Genomic DNA, 21958 nt, shown 5'->3' on the forward strand with positions numbered 1-21958 from the left:
CGCCGAAGTCTTGTGCAGCGCGTCTGAAGCTGCGTGGGGAGCGCGGTGGGTCTCAGCCCAGCGATGGCGCTCTTCAGGATTGCCAGGTAGGTAGGGCGCGTCACTCTGGACCGATCCGGGTGCTATGGGTTCGCGGGGTCTGGCTGTCGGCTGGAACGTCTGAGACTCTTTTCAGGCACTGCCCCCGCCGCTGTTACTGCTATCTCTCCACTCCACGTTAGGAGAGGGGGCGGAGCCAGAGAGGATCGAGGCTTTGGGGAGGGAAGAGGGAGCGTGCGGAAATGGTAAAGAGACCAGGGCTGGGAAGGTGAGGCGGGGCCCGGTAGGTAGATGGGCGTGGTTTTCTGGGGAAGGGAGGAGCCAAAGACCAAAGATGGCACGTGGGGAGGACCAGGACAGGAGTGGGAAGGGGAGAGCCAGAATTAGGAAATAGGGCCGGGCTGGGGAGATGATTTGGAGGGCGAGGGGTCGTGGACTGCTAGTGAGCAGGGCGGGTTGGAGGTATGTAGCGGAATCATGGACGGGATAGGAAATGGGGCTGGGAAGAAGGAAGTGGAGGAGGAGGAGGAGGAGGGGCAGGATAGGGAGGGAGGAGAGGAAGGAAAGAAGGTAGGATGGTCTCTCCCCTCCCCCCACACCCTTGGGTTCATATCCCTTCTTAGATACTAGCAGCATGATCCTGGGAAAGTCACTCACTTTCTTCAAGTCTGCATCCTTATCTAAAAATCAAAGGGAATGCATTAATGGCCGCTAGGATACATTCTTACCTTCCATTTCTAAATTTATGATAATATATGGAAACAATGAGATTACATGTATAGTTAGAGCCAGCCTCTGAGTCAGTCAGGCAAGCCTGAGTTCAAGTCCTATCTCTCACTCATCCTGTTTGTGGGATCCTGGGGAAGAAACTTTGAGCTTTTATAAACCCTTCCCCCTCAACCCTTCCACCACCAAAAAAAGGATGGTCTGAAGGATAGGGAGCCAGACTTGGAAGCTAGAAGATGCCCTAGCTCTTTTACAGTAGGCTTTTCAGAGCCTCCACTTCCTCATTTAGAAAAGAGAGATAATACCCGGACATAGGAACTCTAATATGTTAAATGATTTATAAATCTCAAGCTTTAAAGTCAGTTATGATGAGAGATGGGTGGTATTGAGCAAAGACTGGGTTTGGAATTAGACGACTTAGATTCAAATCTCATGTCAGCTACTCATATTAAAAATTATAGTGAACATAATAATAATAGCTAGCATTATCCACCTACTATGTACTGGGTACTGTGCTAAGCTCTTATTTGAGCCTCACAACAAACTTGGGGGATAGTTGCTATTGTTATCCCCTTTTTACAGTAAACTGAGGCAAACAGAAGTTAAGTGACTTGCCCAGAGTCATATAGCTAGAAAGCCCCTGAAACTGCATTGGAACTCAGGTCTTCTTGACTCCAGGCTCAGGGCGCTATCCATTCACTGGGTCACCTAGCATACTTTGGGCATGTGGCTTCACTTCCCAGGGTCTTAGTTTCCTCATGTGTAAAATCAACAGGATCAGACTAGATGACCTCCACCATCTCTTCTAGCCCCGACAAGCTTGAGAATATGATTGTAGCAGAGAAGGAATGTAGTTAGAACAGTTTGGGGAAGGGGGTAGATAATGAGGACAAGAACACAGTGGTAGCCACAGGAGCAAAGAGAGAGGGAGGGCATGGCTAGTTGACTCAGTGGATAAAGCCAGGCCTGGAAATGAGATCCTATAACCCCCTTGCCTACCCTTTTTTGCTCTTCTGCCTTAGAACTGATTCTAAGATAGGGAGGGTTTGGGAGGTAGAGAGTGAATGATTGTAGGAGACTTGTGACTCTAAGGTATTTTTTGCCCACGTCTAATAGGGAAGATTAAAATTCCATGAATAGAGAAAGCTGAGTAGTGATCCATTTGGTTTAAGTGCATTTTGGGGTAGTCTGAAGAAAAGAAGATTTAGAGGGACATGATGACTATCTGGAAGTATTTAAAAGGCTTTAATTTGCAGGAGAGATTTGACTTGTGCTACTTGGTCCCAGAGCAGAGAACTAGGAAAAATCAGTAAAAGTTTAGAGGGAGGCAAATTTCACCTTGCCATTAGGATAAACTTCCTAACAATTAGAACTCTCCCCAAATGACATGGATTGCTTCCAGAGGTAGTAAGTCTCCCTCACTGGACATCTCTGAGGGTAGGCTGGATGAGTGAGTACTGTCAGGTATATTGAAGGTAGGAAGGAGTCTTGTTTACAATACTGGGTGGTCTTGATGGCTTCTGAGTTCCCTTCCTCTAAGTAAACAAGTATTATTAAGTTTGAGCTGCTGGAGAGGCATCTGGGTAGAGATGTCCAGTCATGTGTCTTTAAAAATATAGATCTAGAACTCAGAAGAATTCTTGGGGCTTTAAATATTAGATTAGGAATCCCCTGCAAAAGAGGCCAAAATTAAAACCATAAGGAGGCAGCCTGGTACAGTTGAAGGAGCTCCTACTTTGGAGTCAGTCTGTGCATCTAAGTCCAAATCCTATCATAGGCACTTACTACCTGCATATCCTTGGGCATGTCACTTCACCTCGCTGGGCCTCAGTTTCTTCATCTGTAAAACAAAAGGGGTTGAACTAAATGGTTCTTGGTCCCTTCCAAGTCTAGATCTAAGTGGAAGCGAAGGGAATGTGTAGAGAGAAGTAGACCAACGGTCAGCCTGAGAACCCTCTCAAGAAGAGAATGGTGTCCTAGAAACCAGGGAAGAAGAGAATATTGAGAAAAGTCAGAAGAGCATAAAGACATCCAATGCTGCATGATTGTAGAAGAGGTCAAAGATTGACATGACCATGGAAGGTGTCATTTGATTGAAAAAAACATATTGGGTGGGAATCTTACCCTGTAACTTTGGCAAGTCATGTTCCCTCTCCAGGCCTCAGTTTCCTCAACTGGAACATGACAAAAGAAAAGAAGAGATCCAGACAGAGTATTTCAAGGAAATGCGAGGAAGGAGATAAACATTGAGAGCTGGGGATAGTGTTGTTGAGCCATTTTCAGTCATATATGACTCTTTGTGACCTCATTTGAGGTTTTCTTGGCAGAGATACTGATAAGCTTTGCCATTTCCTTCTCCAACTCATTTTATAGATGGAAAAACTGAGGCAATCAGGATTCAGTGACTTGTCCAGAATCACTTAGCTAGGAAGTGTCCAAGTCCAGATTTGAACCCCAAAAGAGGAGAGTCTTCTTGACACCAGGTGCTGCACAGTTCCCCCTACAGACCTTATGGAGGAGGTAGTACCCAGCCTGGGCCTTGAAGAATCAGAAAAATTCCAGCAGGTAGGGATGGAGACAGGTGGCAGAGAGAACAGGTGGTAGCTCAGGTTGACCAGAGCATCGCCCAGCATCCTCTTGGGCTCTTCCTTCACCCTCACCCACAGCACCCATTCAGTAGCTGTTGAAGCATGCCCACCTTTGACCAGTCTTCTGTGGCTCCCATTTCCTTCATGAGAACATAAATAGACTCCTTAGCCCAGCATTCAAGGCCTTATACAAAATGGATCCATCTTTCTTTTCGGCATTATTTATTTACCCTTTTCCACTTAATACACTTTCTATTTCAGCTGTATTGAACTACTGCCATGCACATACCTAACCATAGGCTGGAATGCCTTCCCACCTCACCTCCTCTCTGCCTGCCCTGAGCCACTTCTTTCTTCCAGGCTGAGTGCAGGAGCCAGCTGCTATGACACCTTCCCCAGTCTCCCTTCCTGAAGTGCTTCTCTCTCTCCAAGATATCCCACGCACTTTGTCTAGGACTCTGCCTTTGCTCCATCATAAGTTGCCTGGCAGCATGTTTTCATATACAAGATATAGCATCCCTTAATGAATGATGTGCTCCTTGAGAATGTAGACTTCCATTTTTTCATCTTGGTGCCCATCCTTGGCACTTCAGGTAGGGCCTGGACTGTCATAGACACTCTTTGTTGAACCAAGTAGAATTGTGGAGGGGAACAGGGTGAACAAGACCGGAAAAGTCCTCATGTCTATCCTTGACATTGCCCGAGGTTCCTGCCGCACAAGTCTCATTTGACCTTGTAGCTCCTGGGGATGTGGGTGCTTAGCCATCTTACACCTCAGAGACAAGGAAAATGAGGCCTGTTGAGGACTGTGTGGAGACTTGTCTGGAGTCACAGAGTTTGCAAGGATTGTGGTTAGAATTCCAAGCAGCATCTCTCCTGACTCTAAGCCCATGTCCTGTCTTCTCCAAGATGCCTCAAAGGGCCTTGAAGGCCAGCCTAAGGTGTTTGGATTTTGTCCCACAGACATTCAGGAGCTGCTGGAGCAGAGGAGTAGATGTGGTCAGACCACTTTGCCAGCTGTGTGAAGGATGAATTAGAAAGAGAGGAGGGCCAGTCGAGGGGCTATTCTGATTGTCTAAGCAAGATTTCGGGAGTGGGAATGGGAGAGGAGGGGACAGGCATTAAGATAACATTGAACAGACCTGACATGGTTAGATGTGGGAAATGAAGAAGGATGGCTCCTTTACCCTTCAGAGCCCTCCCTGGGGCCAGGAAGAAAGGGGTAGCCTGGAAAATGATGGTGATAGACAGGGCCCAAAGGGAAGCAGCAGCTGATCAGCGGCATAGACCTGTGGGTCAGCTCACTGGGGCTGCAAATCCAATTAACTGATGGCCAGCAGGATGCTGGGCAAGTCTCCGTTTCCTCCTCTATAAAATGAGAATAATAATCTTCAGATATACCATCTCAGAGAATTGTTGAGTACTTTATAAAGCACCATAAAAATGAGCATTATTATGTCATCCTAGAGTTCTCTATGTTGAAGATCACGAGTTTAGTGGTAAATTAAGGGTAATTGGATTTATTCCTATGACTTTCGTTTATGATAGTCTATAAATAAAATATGTAATAATATTTATATTATTTTTTATATAATATTTGTATTATATAAATAAAAGATGTAAAGAAAAAAAATCAGGATCAGAGAAAAGCAACAAATGACTGCCCAGGGCAAAAAAACAAGACTGCTTCCCTCCCCACCACAATCCATAGAGATTTCAGGTTGAGGGCCTGGTCCAGACACTAGCAATTTCCTTTATCCCAGATATGAGGAACAAGAAAAGGCAACTAGTACTGAGGACCGGGCCCAGCTGCTCCTGCAGAGGCTTCAGGTTCGTGCCCGAGAGCGACAGCTGAAGAAGCAAAAGCAGGAGGTGGAGGCTGAGACCAGCTCCCTTGGGGATAAGGCCCCAGGACCTCCTGGGCCTGCAAAGTCTAAGCCAAGTTCTCCAGCCCCAGCAGAACCTGAAAGAAAAGCCAAGAAGAGGAAACGAGGCGATGGCAGCCCTAGCAGGCTAGAAAAGTCCGAATCAGAGGCTGACCCTGAGTCCAGCCAGAAAGAGACCAGCAGCCCCAAGAAACCAAAGAGAAAGAAGAAAAAGAAGGCAGAGAATAAGAACCCAGAAGCTGCAGGTGAGAGAAACCAGCCGAGATGGCACCAGGGAGCGAGGATCCCAGTGTGGGCCACATGAGGTACACTGTCAAGTGGGGTGTCCAGGAGGGACCAGCAAAAGCTATCAGTGTCTGTGAGAAGGGTTAGCACCATCTCTTTCTCACCTCCTCTCCCCCCAATTCCCCTTTTCTTAGGAGAACAGAGTAAAGAAGAGGGCTCAGCAGAGGAGCACCCACAGAGTGCCCTCATCCTAGGAGCTACAGCTAAGAAGGCTCCTCCAAAGGTAGGCCAGCGACGTGACAGCAGCTTCTGGTGTCTGGGATGTCAGCACTGCTCCCAGCACAACTCTGCCCTTGACTTTGACGAGGGTCTCCTGGTTCTAGCCAGCAAAGTGAGGTTTGAGGGTGACAGTATTGATTTGGTGCAGCCCCTGTGGGTGACAGGTGGTGGGAAGGTGCCTCATTAGCCCCGTCCTGGTCTTAGCTTTGTTTCTGACACCCTTCTTTACTGAGCCATCCCTCTTTTCACAGGTCCAGCCCTTCCTACCCAAATGGCTTGCCGAACCCAGCCACGTCCAAAAGAGTGTCAAAGATGATCTCGTCCCAATCCAGGATATCCCTCAAATCCATCCTTGCCTCCAAAAGAAATTAAAGGCCAACGGCATCTTGTCCTATTTTCCAGGTAGCCCCGATGCTCAGACCTGTTCCCTCCACAGCAAGGTCCCCCAGCCTGTTGTTTCCAGAGCCCCTAGGCCTATGAAGTACTGCCCCTCACACCCAGTCCTCCTTCTTTTAGACCTCAGGTTATCTCTTGTGGGAGAAGAAGGCCCAATCTGCTTTCTGCAGCTGCTTTACTTACCCTGAAAGCACAAGAGGCAGTCAGAGGTAGCTATGACTTGTCGCTCTTTGTTCAGCCTGTCTTGATGGCAATGGCAGCTATAAAACCTGCAGTGGGTGCAAGTGCCAAGTTTTGTGAGGGTCCCTCCCCGGGGAGCAGACCTGCCCCAGGACAGCCTCGGCCCTAGGGGACCAAGGGGTCGTGTCTCTTCTGTTCCTAATGATGTCCAGGGCAGGTTGGCTTCAGCCTCATAGGGCTCTTATACCTTCTTCACTCCTTGCTTGATCCTGTAATGCAGGTTTTAGCATTGCCATGTTTTGGCTTAGGCAATCCTGTCAGTTACCCTGGATGGAATGTTGACAGTGGCATGCGCCATGTGCCAGGTGCCAACTGGCAGTTGAACTGAGACTATAAAAGGCCCTGGAAACCCAAGCCTGGGTTCTGTTTTCCCCTGACTTTATCCTGATCACTCAACTACCCCCCCCCCTTTCCCTGGGACCCCGGGTGTGGGATGGTAGAACATGGAATTATAGGATAGGTTAGAGTAGGGTTTTAGGACCAATCTTCACACCAACTTAACAATATCTATTATCAACATCAATTAAATTAACCAGTAGATCTGATCAATTTCTTGACCAGAGACCACTTAGCTCTGACAGAGGGCTGTTAGCCCTCGGCTGCCAAGACCTTCTTGGGACCTTTGCCAGCTTCAGCCAGCCAAACCATACCAACAGTTTAGCAAAAACCAAACCCTCTTACCTTTGCTTTATTCCTCCCCCAGTTATCAATAAATCCCATAGCCTTCAACCAGAGAATCCTGTGGTTATTTCTTACCACCAAAGGCTAAGGAGGACAAGCAACAAGGAGAGAATTCTGAACTGTTAAGGTTAAACGAAACTCCATTGCTGAGGACAGGAAGCACAAACATCCACTTCCTGCCGGTCTGCCATCATCCAATAGGAGGCAGATTCCTCAGCAGAGAGGGGCCAGCTGCCTGAATTCTTAAAGGAGTCTAGCACCTAGCAGTGAGGTTCACTGGGCACTCAGCTTTCTGGGTTTGGATTTGAACTTAAAGCTAGTTCATTCCCAACTGAGTTTGCTCACTCCTTCATAACAATCAAATCCAACGTCCTGCTAGGCTTGTTACCAGCTCAAGGCCCCTAGTGATCCTTCACCCCTCATAAAAATCTTTGGCCTTCAGACTGGGTTTCAGTCTTGCGGTGCTCTGTAGCCAGAAAGGCTCTGGTGTTGCCATCCTTAGAGAGATGGCTTGGGGTCTGCAGAGACAGCAGTTTGAGGTCCCCTCTCACATTGAGGATCAGGGGGACAGCAACCACCCCAAGAGCCTCTCTAGACCTCCATCTGTTCTCCAGAGTGGCGGTATCTTGTCGTACCTGCTTTGCAGGGTTGTCATGAGAATCCAAGGAGAGAGGGTTTGTGTAAGTCACTTTGTAGACATTCAGGTGGCCTATAAGTATCAGCTATTTATGGGTCATTGTCGTTGTCCTCACTCCGCGGTGACCCTCTGTCTTGTTCTCTGCTCTGTCCAGTTCAGGCGGCCGTGATCCCTGCCCTTCTGGAGAGTGCATCGCATGGATTCCTGGTGGGGAGGGGAGGCTACCAGCCCAGTGACATCTGTGTGTCTGCCCCAACCGGCAGTGGCAAAACATTGGCCTTTGTTATCCCCGTGATCCAGGTAAACTGACTGGGATAGGGGGCAAAGAACCCTGCTAGTCCAGGGGGTCGGGAGATGGGATCGTGGGGGCCTTGCCTCCAGAAGGGTGCTGAATTCTTCCTGGCCATAACCTACAACTGATCAGGGAAGGGCTCAGCTGGGTTGTCATCAGGAGGGTAGCCTCTTTGAGGAACTCTGGCTCAAGAAGCCTTTGTGGTTTGGGCCCTTCCTATATTTGTCCACAGGTCCTTTTGGAGCGGGTAGTGTGTCATATTCGGGCCTTGGTGGTGCTGCCAACAAAGGAGCTGGCCCAGCAGGTTGGTGGTACTTTATTTTTTCTGGTTCTGACCAAGCTGTGGTTTACCATCATAGCCTGCTGCCCTGGAACAGAAACAACTCCAGACTATGGCCTGCCAGGGGTTCTTAGCTTGGGGTCTGTAGGCCCCCAAACTCCCTTGGGACTCTGTGAATAGGTTTCAAGGATTCCAAAAATTTGGATGGGCAAAAAATATGTCTTTATTTCAATATGATTGGTTTCCATTGTAATCCTTTGTATTCTATTTTGTGCTCTGAAAACATTCTGAGAAAGGGAGGCTTCGCCAGACTCTGAAAGGCATTCGGGACACAGGCTCTTCCCTGGCCCTGCGGTTCTGTCCTGGCCTATTTGGCTAAAAGTATTGCTGACATGGCATCCCATGGATGAGTTCTTTTGGGAGGAGCTGACAGATTCCCAATAGGATTTGTCTTCAGGGCCCTTTGTACCCAGAGAGCCCAGGTGCCACCCCTGGTGCCCCTGCCTGGTCTTGGTTTATATATTCCACTCTGAGGGCCTCGAGGGCCTCGGCATTACCACCATTAAGGGGATGCAAGGAGGAAAGATGAACAGCCCCTACCCTCAAGGAGCTTCCACTCCCTGGATAGGATCCTGTATGCTTGCTAGCGCTGAAGCCTTCTCCTTCCCTCCAGGTGAGCAAAGTGTTCAATGTTTATGCCGATGGCACAGCTCTGCGCATCGCCCAAATCACGGGGCAGAAGTCCCTAGCCAAGGAACAGGAGATCCTCGTGCAGAAGACGTAGGTTTGAGTGTGTCTGTGCTGACTTCTGTATCAGGCCTCAGGCCAGAGGAGCCACCCTGGCTCCTGGCTCCTGGCTCTCTGCCTCCCGTCCATTGAACAAGGCCTACACCCTTCCACAAGTAGGACTTTGGCCCTTATCCCATTGGCTAAATACTAGACACACTGGAATGTTTGCCTCTTCCATAGCCCATCAGGTTGATTGCTGCTCTTTGTTCCAGCTGCATCTTCCGCCTCCCCTGACCATGCTCCATGGTGTCTGTGGCCTTCCCTTCTGTATACCTTTCATCCTGGGGCTGGGGGGAGGCTTGTGAAAGAAGCTGCTTAGGATCCAGGATGGATACCAGCTTTTGCCTCTTCAGGGAAGGGGTTAGGGTTGTAGGAGAGGTTCAGGGCTAAAGAGTGACCTCCCCAGGAAAGTGGGGAGGAAGCTCCTACTATCTCGAATCCGGCTTGATCACCAAATTGATGGTGTTGCAGGGACTCTGGGTACTGCAGCCTGGCCGACATCATCGTGGCCACCCCCGGTCGACTGGTGGACCACATTGATCAGACACCAGGATTTAGTCTCAGGCAGTTGCGTTTTCTGGTAAGCCAGCCCAGCCCTTGGCCCTGCTGGTCAGCTACAGGCCTAGCCAACTAGGGTGACCTGGCTGGGCATAATGACCAGAATGGCCAAATCCTCACTGATGACAGTGTTCCCTGTTGGTTGTTTGCTGGGGGGAAGGCGCAGGGTGCCTGCCTGGGAGACGTCGGTGCTCGTGAGCAGGACCTTTCCTGAGAGCAGGGGCCCTGGATGGCCAGGAGCCTCCCAGGGTTCCTCTGAGCATGGCTTCCTATCACACTATAGATCATTGATGAAGCTGACCGAATGATTGACAGTATGCACCAGTCCTGGCTGCCACGGGTGGTGAAAGCAGTTTTCCATGGTGATGGTGCCCCAGGCTTCAGCCCACTCTTCCAGAGGGTAGAACCGCGAGCTATAACTGCTGCCAGGTACTGGACTGGATTTTCTTGACCCACTAATTGTTACACCCATCCTATCATCCACCTTCTGAGGAGAACGTAACCACAATTGATTGTTTCTATTAAAGATTGTCTCCTGTCCCCTTTCAGAAGAGAGACAGGCTTGGTGGGGTGGGGAGAAAAGGAAGAAGGGAAGGAAGCCAGCCAGACAACTAGCCCTCTTCACAGTGGAGATTTCCCTTTTTGGTGGAGAGAGGAACTGAGAATTTCCCAAAAGAGCAAGGATTGGTAGTGTTGCTGTCCTTGCACCCGGCAGGTGGCAGGCTGCTGAGAGCATCCTTCCAGGACCCAACCACTCACTCTGCCCTGTCTCTCTTAGCACAAGCCAGCCCCAGATACCACTCCAGAAGCTGCTTTTCTCAGCCACGCTGACTCGGAATCCTGAAAAGCTGCAGGAACTGGGTCTCTACCAGCCCCGGCTCTTCTCCACTGGCCTGGAGGGCCAAGGATCCTCGGCCCAGCCGGGGACTGAGCAGGACACAGAGGGGAAGTATGCCTTCCCTGCAGGGCTCTCGGTGAGAGCAGGGCTTCAGGGCTCATGGTGGGGAGGGGAAGAGGATGGCCACTGTGGCAGGACCCCAGTGGGACAGAAGAAGGGAATCTAGGAAGTTTCAAAGAGTGTAGCCTCCTGGTGGATCCCCAAGTGGGTCTAATGAGTTCTGTCTGTGTCTCCCACAGCATTACTATGTGCCCTGCAGCCTCAACTCCAAGCCACTGGCCATCCTGCACTTGATGCATAACATGAAATTCTCCAGGGTTCTGTGCTTCACCAACTCCCGGGAGCATTCTCACAGGTGAGGGCCAGCAGGTAAGGACCAGGGCCCAGAGCTGCTCCTGGGATGGGGGCTTTCACCACCAGGCACTGCCTTCTCTTCTCTCCAGGTTGTTCTTGCTGGTCAAGGCATTTGGGGGTATCCCTGTGGCCGAGTTCTCCTCCAGATTCGGACCTGGCCAGAGGAAGATGATCCTGAAGCAGTTTGAACAGGGCAAGATTCAGCTGTGAGTATTTTGAAGGGAGGGAGATAATCACGGGGCAGCTGGGTAGCTCAGTGGAAGGAGAGCCAGGCCCAGAGACTGGAGGTCCTGGTTTCAGATCTGGCCTCAAATACTTCCTAGCTGTGTGACCCTGGGCAAGTCACTTAACCTCCATTGCCTAGCCCTTGCCATTCTTCTGCCTTGTAACTAAAACAGAGTATTGATTCTAAGATGGAAGATAAGGGTTGTTTAAAAAAGAAAGAAAGGTCAGGTCTGCAGAGAACTCTCTGCTGGAATGCAGGGACCTACCAGACCCTGTTTCCTCACCATTTGTCCTTACCCTGGCAGCCCCCCAGACCTCCACATGTGGCAGTATAGCCAGCGTGCGGCCCAGGAAGTAAACCTCTGGCAGCAAATGCTTAGTGTGCTGCCTGGGAAGAATAGGTCTGTGAGATGGGCCAAACTGATAGGTCTGTGGGATGGGCCAAACTGATCATGCTTGTTCCCTTCACCCCATTTTAGCCTGATCAGCACAGATGCCACTGCTCGAGGCATTGACGTGAAAGGAGTGAAACTTGTTATCAACTACGATGCCCCCCAGTACATCCGGACCTATGTGCATCGGTGAGGAGGGCTCGGGGCTGGCCAGGGTCTGGGGCCACTGGGGACGGGATAGTCTGACCTTAAAACTCCAATCTAGTTATTAGTTGCAAACCTAACCCCTGAACTGGAATGACAGCCCACCTGCCTACCTGTTGTGTCTGGTTTCAGAGTAGGCAGAACGGCCAGAGCTGGGAATACAGGGCTGGCGTTCACTCTGCTCCTGAAAGTACAGGTAAGAGCCCTGAGGACGCATGTCCTATCCCTATCCGTGCCATCTTCCCCATCCGTGCCCCAGATTCCACGTGTCAGGGTCTGTATCCTGGGAGAGAAGAACTGTTCCTAGCGGCTGGAGACCATCCATGAGTCACCATGAGGAATGGGTCAGGGGAGGCGTTAAGAGAGTTCTGAGGACAGGACTAACCCCGGCCCTCTCCTGGCCGGAACCCTTCTGTCATCCAGGAGCAGAAGTTCCTTCAGATGTTAAGAGAGGCAAAAGCTCCAGAGCTGGGAAAACATCTCATCCGGAATGAACAGCTGAAGTCCCTCGTGCCTCAATACGAGGAGGCGCTGTCCGAGCTCCAGAAAACCATCCGGGTAAGGGGTTAGGGTCAGCAGCCACGGGCCTGGCAGCTCCCTAGGGCCGTAGTAGCAGGGATTTATGCCATGTCCCCAAATTACATACTTACTTCAGAACTTTCTTTTGAGAGTATAACAACAGCCCAGCTGCCTGGGTCTGAGAGCCTTAGTGACCAATGTACCCGAGGTCCAGAATCCTGGGAGTTCAGCAGAAAAGGGAGCAGAGACCCATGGGAAGATGGTTGACTCAGGAGCCCAGTTGAAGAGACCCTCAAAGACTATGTGTCCAGGACTGCCCAGAAATAAGGGCTGTCTTTTCCCACCTGGAAAAGGCCAGAGCAGAAAAGGTAGCTCCCCAGGAAAAGGACAAGCATGGTCAGCAAGGCTGGTAGCTCAGCTTCTTGGCAGGAAGGGACCGCAGCAGGCTGTGCCCCCATAGTCTCAAGTACACTGCTCTGTGGAAACCTGACCCCTGCCTTCTTTTTTCCCTCTTACTTTTGTCTTCACAGAATGAATGGAAGCAAAAGAAGGCCTGAGTCTGGCAAGAGAAGGATTGCGTGTGCCGGGTTAAGCCCAACGAAGCATTGTGGGAACAAGATAGAGAGCAGCCGATCCACTGAGCCTTGGGGACTGGTATGACCCCACTGCCATACACATATGTGGTCTAAGGACTTGAACACTGTCTAGGAATGCCTCCTGAAAATGAGCCACTGGGCCCAAAAGTTGCTGGACCACCCATCATGACGGGGACTGGGCATAAGACTTTAATTTAAAAAAGAAAATAGGATCTTTGTACTTGTTTTGATAGAAAGTATTGACCTCAATTGAAGTGAGAAAATGGGGGTTGGGGTAGGTACATCCAGGCTGGTTCTGGATGAGTGTGAATGCAGGGACATTCTCCTGGTCTCCACACCTGAACTTCAGATCCCAGTGCTGCTGGAGACCATTGAGCAAAGAAGTCAAAGAGACACGGCCAAGGGACTTCAGAAATGGAAACCATATCCATCCTATTGGTGATGAACGCTTCATTCATGCCACCTGTCAGCCCATGTTTATCAAATGCCTACCATGTGCAAGGTGCAGTGGGATGAAGGGGAGGCAAATGTCAAGCCATTTGTGCAAGCACCCTTGGGTGACTCTGGGCCCTTTATTCATTACAAGTTTCTAAAACTACACATTTTACCATGCACACCAGATTAAATTGGAAAGAATGCCACCAAGTATAAAAATGTACACTTTATTACACTTTGTTTGGTAGGATACATCACAATTCCATACAGTCCTCTTTAGCAAGTACAAGCGCCCACATTCATCAGTAATTTATACTTGGCCCTGCCTTCCTAGTACCAGTCAACCACTCTGGGGAGAGAAATATTTTTTCGAAATAAGAAAGGTGTTTCCATCTCTGCTGCCATATGGATAGGCCACAGAGCCAACTGCCTCTGGCAGACCACGAACCAGCTTACGTAGTTGGCATCATTTGTAATATCTGTTCAGGACACAGAGCCTTTTGTTCCAAAGGGGAAACAAGCTAACTCAGCATGATTCTGGAATGGGCAACGACATGCCAGGAATGCAAAGCATTTGTTCTTTTCCTTGTCGAATTTAAAGAACTCAAATGGTGCTCTGAGCCCACCTCACTGCCCATCCAGAAAGTCCTGAAAGATAAAGAGGTCCAAAAGGGTGGTTTCACAGGCAGGGAAATAAGGGTGAACTGAACCCCCTCCCTAGAAGGGACGCAGCCCCCAAAGCATTCCAACTCCCAGAAGACCTAACAGTTTTGACCTATATCAAAACAGCCGAGAAGCCCTGTCTTTTGCCATTGTCTCACCTAATACCAATAATGTCGTATCTTTAAACTTGTTTCAGAAAGTGAAAATGCTTTTTTTTTTTTTTTTTTCATTAAACAGCCTCCAAGACAAAATAATCCCTCATTACAGGGAGGGAAATGCTGTTTTTTTGTGTGTGTGTTTTTTTAATCCACCTTCTGAAATGCAATGGGAAAATCCTCATCACTGTCCTATGAGCCAGGCAAAGTGAAAAGCAGGACCAATTTAAGAGGAATTCTTTGGGCCTCAGAAGTGAGCTTTATTTTCAAAAATGCCACATGTGGGTCATACTTCTGACCGTACATTCGATGATTTCTTTAAAAATGAGGCGAGCTCCTTTAGGATAGTAATAGACTGTGACCTCATCCTCCAAACATCTGCCTGAAATACATTCATTATTATTCCCTTTAGGAAAATAAGCATATAAAAGTGTATTCTTTGCACAATTTAAGAATTAAGCTTGGGTTTTATTTACCTTCCTCTCTTCCCCAGCTGAAAGCTGAATAGATTGTGTACTGAACGCTGGAACATCATCAAAGCAAATGAAACTTAAATTAAACCCCAGCAGTTAAAAATTCTCCCAAACTGGAAGTATCAAACTAGACAAATAGGAAATTCTCAGAGATACAAAGTGAATACTCCGTTTACAAAAAGGTTACAGTTTTACTATACAGAGGACTAGGATCAACACACTCATTACATTCCAAGAATTACCATTATCACAAAATGAAGAATGAAAGCCAACACGCATACGCACACACACACTCGCACACAAACACGCACACTTAGAGCTTCAGAAAATGTACACGTTTACAACAGTTCAAAAGAATTACAAGAACAGAGGATGAACTTTTGTTAAAATCTTAACTATACATCCAAATTCAATTCAACAAACATTTATTAGGCACCTACTAATGTGCAAAGCAGTGCTAGGTGAGATGGTCACACCAAATGACTACAGATTGAAGAGATCACATTACACCTAGACTTGTTCTAGGAGGGAATGCTCGTGTAAGGGGAGGGCCACTAGTTTTGCCCAGAAAGCTCACAGCCCAAGCCAATCTGTCCTACTTCGGAATGGACGAAATGGCCTATGATTTTAGGGGCTGCCTCTCCTATAAAAGAGCAGAGAATTCTGACAAGCTCTGTGGAATTCTTAAGTGAAAACAAAGCTGACATTCTTTATGTGTTTTGCATCAGTATTTAGATAAGATGGTCCAATTGAGGGCAAGAATCATCCTTTTAAAATGTAGAATTTCACCAATTTCTTCCTAAAACCTTTGAGTTCTGCATACAGTTAAAACTTTTTCAAGGTGCTCTCTAACTTTAGATGACTCCTTGCTCCCTGGCACTTCAGAACTCTCTAGCTGGCCAAATTCAGGGCCCCCATCAGTTGGATTTGGGCGGTGCCTTTAATCTGACCGCAGACAGGCGCATCTGTCCTTTGGATTGCTGGCTTTGCCCTTCGGAGGCCGGAGGGACCTGTCCAGGGTTCGGTGTCCCTGGGACTTGCACCTGTGGTGTGGCAGGTGTCACGACCTGTTGCTGTATAAGTTTCTGCTGAACTGCCTGAGAAGTTGCTGTTGTTGCAGGAAGCACTTGTACTTGGTGTGGGCCAGCCGCCATCTGGGACATGGTCATAGTCTGCGGTTGAGCCTGAACCTAAAGAGTTGAGGGGACAGGACAAGTAGACGCTTCTACGTTAAAAGTCTTGTGCACAGAGCTCATTTGCTGCCTCTGGAAAGAGCATAGGCATCGCTATCACTCACTGAGATCAAACCCCGTTTACAATGCCCTTACACTGAAGTACTATTCACAAACGACACATTGAGAAACTGAGAACCAACACTGGCTGCCTTTGTCTAGTTCTCCCACTGCACCCCCCCACATAACTTGGCACTTCAGCAAGCAGTGAGGTACTTAACAGTGCCCATCTATTACAGAATCTGTCTTGATTTGAATGACCCACTGGCACACAGTTGATTAGATCAGTCATGTACGTGGTTAGTCTGAAGACAACACTTAAGTTTAAAATAGCATCTTAAAAAGAAATCTGGGCAGTTGGCCTTACAATTTTAGTCATTGTGCCTTCAGACATAACTTTCTTTAATAAGTGGCAGCAAAACACAGTATTGGATTATTATTTAATGTTTATGAAATGTCACTACTATGATAGATGCTGTACAATAAAAGCCAGTAGTCCTGCCTGAAGGACTTCCAATCTACAATGGAAAGACAAAACAAGAGGCTGAAGACAAGTAAAGTCCAGTAAGAAATGAATGGCAAGAGGAGAGCGGCAAGCAGTTCAGAGTCTCCAGCATTACCATCTTCTGAGGGGTCTGTGAAGGCCTAGAAAAGCCTTCCCCAAAGAAGTTTTGAGGAAAGGTTTGAATAAGGGAGAGAGTAGTAGATTGCCAGATAGGAAGAAGACTTCCCAGCCTAGGGAGCGGCATGGAAAAACACAGACCCAGGAGTAACAACACTCCACTGGAGAGACGAGAGGTGGGAGGTGGGCAGGCTAAGAAGGAAGCAGTGGAGTAACAGTCGAGTGGCCAGGAACAATCAGAACATGGATGGGGTGTCATCCATGGAGAGAACGCTGGATGTAGACAATGGCCAACTGCCTTCAGTGATTGCTGAAACTTACCTGCTGGGAAACAGAGACCATCTGTTGAATATTGGTCACTGATGGTTGTTGTTGAACAACTTGAGGAATCTTTGGGACCTTGAAGAAGCATGAAAGGAGGTTAATACAATAAGAATCAAAATTTCAAAATAAGAAGGGGCTTCAGAGGCCAACAAGGCCAATCTGTGCCAGAAGAGAAATACTCCTAAGACATTCTTGGCAAGGGCCATCCAGCCTACACTTAAAAAGTCTATAGTGGGGACAGCTGGGTGGCTCAGTGGATTGACAGCCAGGCCTAGAGACGGGAGCTCCTAGGTTCAAATCTGGCCTCCGACCGTCCTAGCTGTGTAGCCCTAGTAAAGTCACTTTACCCCATTGCCAAGCCTTTACTGCACTTCTACCTTAGAACCAATACATAATATTGATTCTAAGTCACAAGGTAAGGCTATTTTTTAAAAGGGGGGGCCTACAGGAAGAGAGGACTCCCCTTAAAGCCCCATCACCTCTGCCACTACCTCTGAACCTAACTTTACTATCTTCATTCCTGGGAACCGGACCTTAAAGCCAAGGGTCAGGAGGAGTCTCCAAGACCCTGTGATTGAAACAGCAAGGTTGTTCCAACGGGCATAATTTGTCCCTCGCTGGCACATCAGTCTGTACTTTACAGGAGTCAGTCACCTTTAAAAGCACAGAGGTGCAGGGACACAACCGCCATACCTGTACTGAGGCTGGCACTTGCTGGGCTCCTGTGGGCTTTGGGGCCTGGGACAGAGATGTCGTTAGGAACTGGGTTTTGATGTTGGGCTGAGGAGTATAAGCCACTTTGTGCTGCTGGGCCTGGACAGGAACTTGTGGAGCATTGATCTAGGGAGCAAAACAGCTGTCTTTAGAGGAGGTTCTAGGAAATATGTCATGTAGCAGTGACAGGCCAAGAAATATGCTCGAAATCCTCTCACATCTCTATTCCTAAACTAAAAACTTGATTGGGAAAGAAAAGACAAAAGTCAAAGACTATGATAAACATCAATGACAGTTATTGAAACAGAGATCATGCAAATCAAATGTAAATATCCACAAAAGAGAGCTGGGGGAAAGGAGGAATAAGAGAAAGAAAAGGAAGAGAGAAAAAAGGGGAGAGGAGAGACAGAAGGAAAGAGAAAGAAGAGGGAAGGAATTTTGAAGAGGAGACTGAGGGGGTAGAGAGGGGAGAAAAGAGAAAAGGAGAGCAAAGGGGAGGGGAGGGGAGGGAGGGGAAGAGAAGGGAGGAAAAAAGAGAGGGGAAGAGAGAGAGAAATATCCTGGAGGAGCCCAAAGGAATCCAGCAGGTTTTCTGACCCGTAGTCGAGTAAAATTCACAGCCTGTACAGTGGATCAGGAGAAGCCCATACCCTGTGTCTTTTAAGGGGCTCCGAGAACGACTCTACCTTCTGCTGGACAGCAGCAGCTTGACTCTGGGGCTGAATGACTTTCTGTTGCTGGTGGTTTTTGAGTTTCAGAAGCTGCTGGACGTGCAATGGCTGAGCAACTACTGTCTGTCCTGTACAAACAACAACAACAGCACTCAGCATGCATGAATGCCAGTCACTATTAGAGGAGGAAGATTTTCTCTGGTTTTTTGGTTCATCTGTTCAGAAAATAGGAGGCAAAACCCCTCTAGCAAACAGGAAGGCAAGTTGGCCTCCCTCTCCCCACCCCAATCCTGGACTTTCCACTGGTTAGCCCCAAACTCTCTTTGACAGGAAAATACTTTGGTCTTAGCTCCCATTCTTAGGATAGAAAGGGCTCAAAAGGCCTATAAGTTAAAGGCCATTTAAAGAAGAGTTTGCAATTATGAAAAAAAAAAAAAAAAAACAACCGAAACAACCTCCACACTGAAGAGTTTGAATAAGTCTGATACTTTTCTTTTTTAATTAAATGCCAAAAATACCTGAAAATCCGGGCAAGTACCTGGGGCTTTCTGGGGCGGGCTGAGAGCCACGCTAATTCCGGTCATGTTCACTGGGAGGGCCGTGACCCCCGGTGAGGACACCACAGGAACGGACACCACTGGAGGTTTGGCAAGAGCTGCTGGGGCTGTCTGGGCCGCCTGGGCCTGGATCTGTCCTGGAGCTGGAAGCTGGGAAGTGGCTACCCGGGTCTACATGGGAAGAAGCAAGGGTTGTATTGGTGTCCCAATGTCCCGAATCCGCCATGAGTCAATCAGCCAGTAAGGAATGATTAAGCCCCTACCAGGTGCCAGGCCCCGGCTAGTTTTGGGGGATCTCAGAACAAAGACTCCTCGGAGTTGCTAGGTTGCCAAGTCGATAGACTGCCAGGCCCGGAGAGGGGAAGACCTTCCTGGCTGTGTGACCCTGAGCGAGTCACTTCACCCCCATTGCCTAACCCTTATCAGTCTTCTGCCTTGGAACTAATATATGGCATTGATTCTGAGAGAAGGGAAGGGAACAGTTAAAAAACCTGGAAGATCCCTCCTCCCCGAGAGCCCACATTCTAATGAGAGATCATGCGAGCAGCCTAAATGCAGGGTTAAAGAAGCTGCTCACTCCCAGGGAGCCTGGGACTCTGTACTAGGCGCGGGGCGCTCCAGAAAAGGCGGGGCTTCAAGATGGCACCGGGGCAGCACCCGTCTGGGCACAGGGAGAAGTGGGCTCCTCCTAAGTCAGGGCCAGCTCGGAAAGCCCGCGACCACGCGTGAGCCTGAGGACTCACCAGGCGAGCCACCTGCAGGTTGGCCACAGCGGCGCCAGCCAGCACGGGCCGGGGGGCCTGGACAGCCGTGAGCTGGGGGGAGGGCGCTGGGGGCGGCAGCAGAGGGGGCAGCAGAGGCGGCCCCGGAGCTGTCTGCGGTCCTGAAGGAGCGGGCTGCAGGGCAGCGAGCTGCAGCTTCTGCTTCTGCGCTTTGGTCAGGTGCTCCTGCGGGGAGAGAGGACAGCGGCGTCGCCAGGGGGCGCCAAAGGGGCGCCAACGCTGGCCGCTTGCTCCTGGGGGCTCCCTTAACATGGAGCTTCTCAAATCCCGGGCAGAGCCCGCTGAAACCCGCCATGTTTCACATAACGGAAAACGGCCATGCAGACCTGGCAGTAGCATGAGGCAACTGCTTTTCCCGGCTTAACGAGCGGTAGTCAAAACAGGAAACGAAAATGTGAACGGATGCGGCGTTCCAAATCGATTCATTCTCTACCAGAAGGAACTTTCTGATATTTAGGCAAATGTGTCTCATTTGGCTAATTAGAGGTTTAATACATCAGTTGTTTACTAGGTAGGAAACCCTTCATCCACTGCAAGCCCAGCCACAGAGAGCAATCGTTTTTCGTTTTATACAAACTTATCATGAATCACTTTTGTTTTTAGCAACATAAGTGACATTCAAACAACAAAATGATAAATCAAGCCTTAATTTGAAGCATTTGCTGAGTTGTTGTTGTTGTTTGGGGGGAAGGGGTAACACTTACCTTCTGTCTTAGAATCAATACTAAATATTGGTTCCAAGGCAGAAGAGCAGTAAGGGCTAAGCAATGAGAGTTAAGTGACTTGCCCAAGGTCACACAGTTGGGAAGTATCTAAGGCCACATTTGAATCTCCTGGCTTCATCCTAGCTCTGCATTTGTTGATTATTTTTTTAAACCCTTACCTTCTGTCTTAGAATCAATACTATGTTTTGGTTCTAAGGCAGAAGAGTGGTAAGGGTGGGCAATGGGGCCAAGTGACTTGCCCAAGGTCAACACAGCTAAGAAGTGTCTGAGGCTAGATTTGAACTCGGGACCTCCCAGCTTCCCCCACATTTGTTCATTTCTAACAGTAAGTCCCCACACTAAAATTTTAATAATCAGCTTATATAAGCTAACTCCAGGGTACCCCTGAGGTCATCTTGGGTTCCTGAAGGCCATGACAGCTGAGGGCATGCTCTATTGGTTCTACCAATCTGGAAAAGCTTCAAATATGGATTCTGTGACAGATTATATGTCCATTGTCCAAGCACCAGCCTCACTAAGTTCAGAGAAGCTCATTTCCAGGTTGGCTTCAGAGAGGGATACATTTTTCTGCTACTCCAACAACACGGAACTTCTACCAAGTCATTGTGGGGCTGAAATCTGTATTAGTGAAGGAAGTACCCTAACTGATGAAATTATTCCCTCATGGAGCACTGAATATAATTGGAAGATTAATGTCATCTGGAGAACTAAGCAAAATGAATGAGAAGTTGAGGAGCTTTTGATTATATCACCCAGTCCTTTAATAATCAGTTAGCGAGTTTTTTGTTAGTTTTTGTTAATTCTGTTAATTTTTTTAATTATACAGTTTTAGGTATTGGCTCATACTTAATTCATTCTCTGTTCCTCCTTCTGACTTCTTTAAGATAATAAATAATTTTAGGTGCTCTGTACAATAACAAAAATGAAAAGTAGATAGCTGTATAACACTTTATAACTTTCCAAGTCCCTTTAGACACAGATAGATATATATACAGATAGAGCAATAAAGGAAAACCTATTGTTACCTGAGATTCCTCACCAAGTGCCAGTCATTGATAAGTATCCTTCTCCTCCCCCATCCTAACTTACAGACCACCAGATATTACAATACAGCAGCTTGCCCATCTGATCTCCCTACCAATACCTTTTTCTCCTTCCCTCTCACTAATTGGGATGCTAAACCTCCACCCTCTGCAGGAAGGAGCCCAAAGCCCCCACTCCACCCTGACCCTTGGTCCACTTTTCTTTTTCCAGAGATTACAGATTGGGCCCCTCCACCTCACTTCCACTCCCACAGGAAGAACAAGACCACCACTCACAACACTAGGATGAGCAAAGAGTCACCACTTGCAGTCCTTCCAGTAAGAGGGAAAACCACAGAGCCTTACTGCCTGCTCTGTAATTCCCATTTCCAGACCCTGGGCACTGTCTGTGTGTCTGCAGGACCCCTATATCTTGTTATCCCCTCTTCTATTGGATCCTAAGGACCACCAGCCTTTACATCTGCCCTGAACCAACCCCAACTATATGGATTATCGCCCCCAAATGTTTGTTTTTATATCCCCAGCCCTTAGCACAGAGCTTGGAACAAAGTTGGTACTTAATACATGCTTTCTCATTCATTTGTTTATTTTGCTTGAAGCCTTGTTATCCGTCCATTCTCTCCTTTCAGTTCTCTCTATCCCATCAGCTCAGAAGTGCAAGGGTCATTCTATCTCCTTAAAATCTCTTGCTGAAGATGTACAATTCTCTCAGCTCCCACTTCAACCATTCCTCCATCTGGTCTCTTAACACTAAAGCC

At 48.3% G+C, this 21958-nt stretch overlaps 2 protein-coding genes across 2 annotated transcripts in view; one reads left to right on the forward strand and one right to left on the reverse strand.

The window, feature by feature from the left end:
* Nucleotides 1–7: 7 nt before the first annotated feature.
* On the forward strand, nucleotides 8–14153 carry DDX51 (DEAD-box helicase 51). Its single transcript, XM_044673064.1, has 16 exons — nucleotides 8–86; nucleotides 5117–5484; nucleotides 5659–5747; nucleotides 5995–6145; nucleotides 7852–7997; nucleotides 8222–8293; nucleotides 8943–9049; nucleotides 9530–9638; nucleotides 9900–10045; nucleotides 10395–10590; nucleotides 10754–10869; nucleotides 10958–11074; nucleotides 11573–11674; nucleotides 11822–11885; nucleotides 12113–12247; nucleotides 12739–14153. The coding sequence occupies exons 1-16, from the start codon at nucleotides 64–66 to the stop codon at nucleotides 12763–12765; spliced, it is 1968 nt and encodes a 655-aa protein (XP_044528999.1). The 5' UTR covers nucleotides 8–63; the 3' UTR covers nucleotides 12766–14153.
* LOC123244541 (E1A-binding protein p400-like) overlaps nucleotides 13452–21958 on the reverse strand; it is a 105182-nt gene continuing 96675 nt past the window's right edge. The window contains exons 48-54 of the mRNA XM_044673054.1: nucleotides 21762–21792; nucleotides 19394–19602; nucleotides 18632–18821; nucleotides 18109–18221; nucleotides 17402–17548; nucleotides 16706–16783; nucleotides 13452–15720 (exon numbers count right to left, since the gene is read on the reverse strand). Coding sequence (XP_044528989.1) covers nucleotides 15448–15720; nucleotides 16706–16783; nucleotides 17402–17548; nucleotides 18109–18221; nucleotides 18632–18821; nucleotides 19394–19602; nucleotides 21762–21792 — 1041 coding nt within the window. The 3' untranslated portion in view covers nucleotides 13452–15447. The remainder of the gene's footprint in view (nucleotides 15721–16705; nucleotides 16784–17401; nucleotides 17549–18108; nucleotides 18222–18631; nucleotides 18822–19393; nucleotides 19603–21761; nucleotides 21793–21958) is intronic.

Source organism: Gracilinanus agilis, chromosome 1 (assembly GCF_016433145.1).
Source record: "Gracilinanus agilis isolate LMUSP501 chromosome 1, AgileGrace, whole genome shotgun sequence".
Taxonomy (NCBI): domain Eukaryota; kingdom Metazoa; phylum Chordata; class Mammalia; order Didelphimorphia; family Didelphidae; genus Gracilinanus; species Gracilinanus agilis.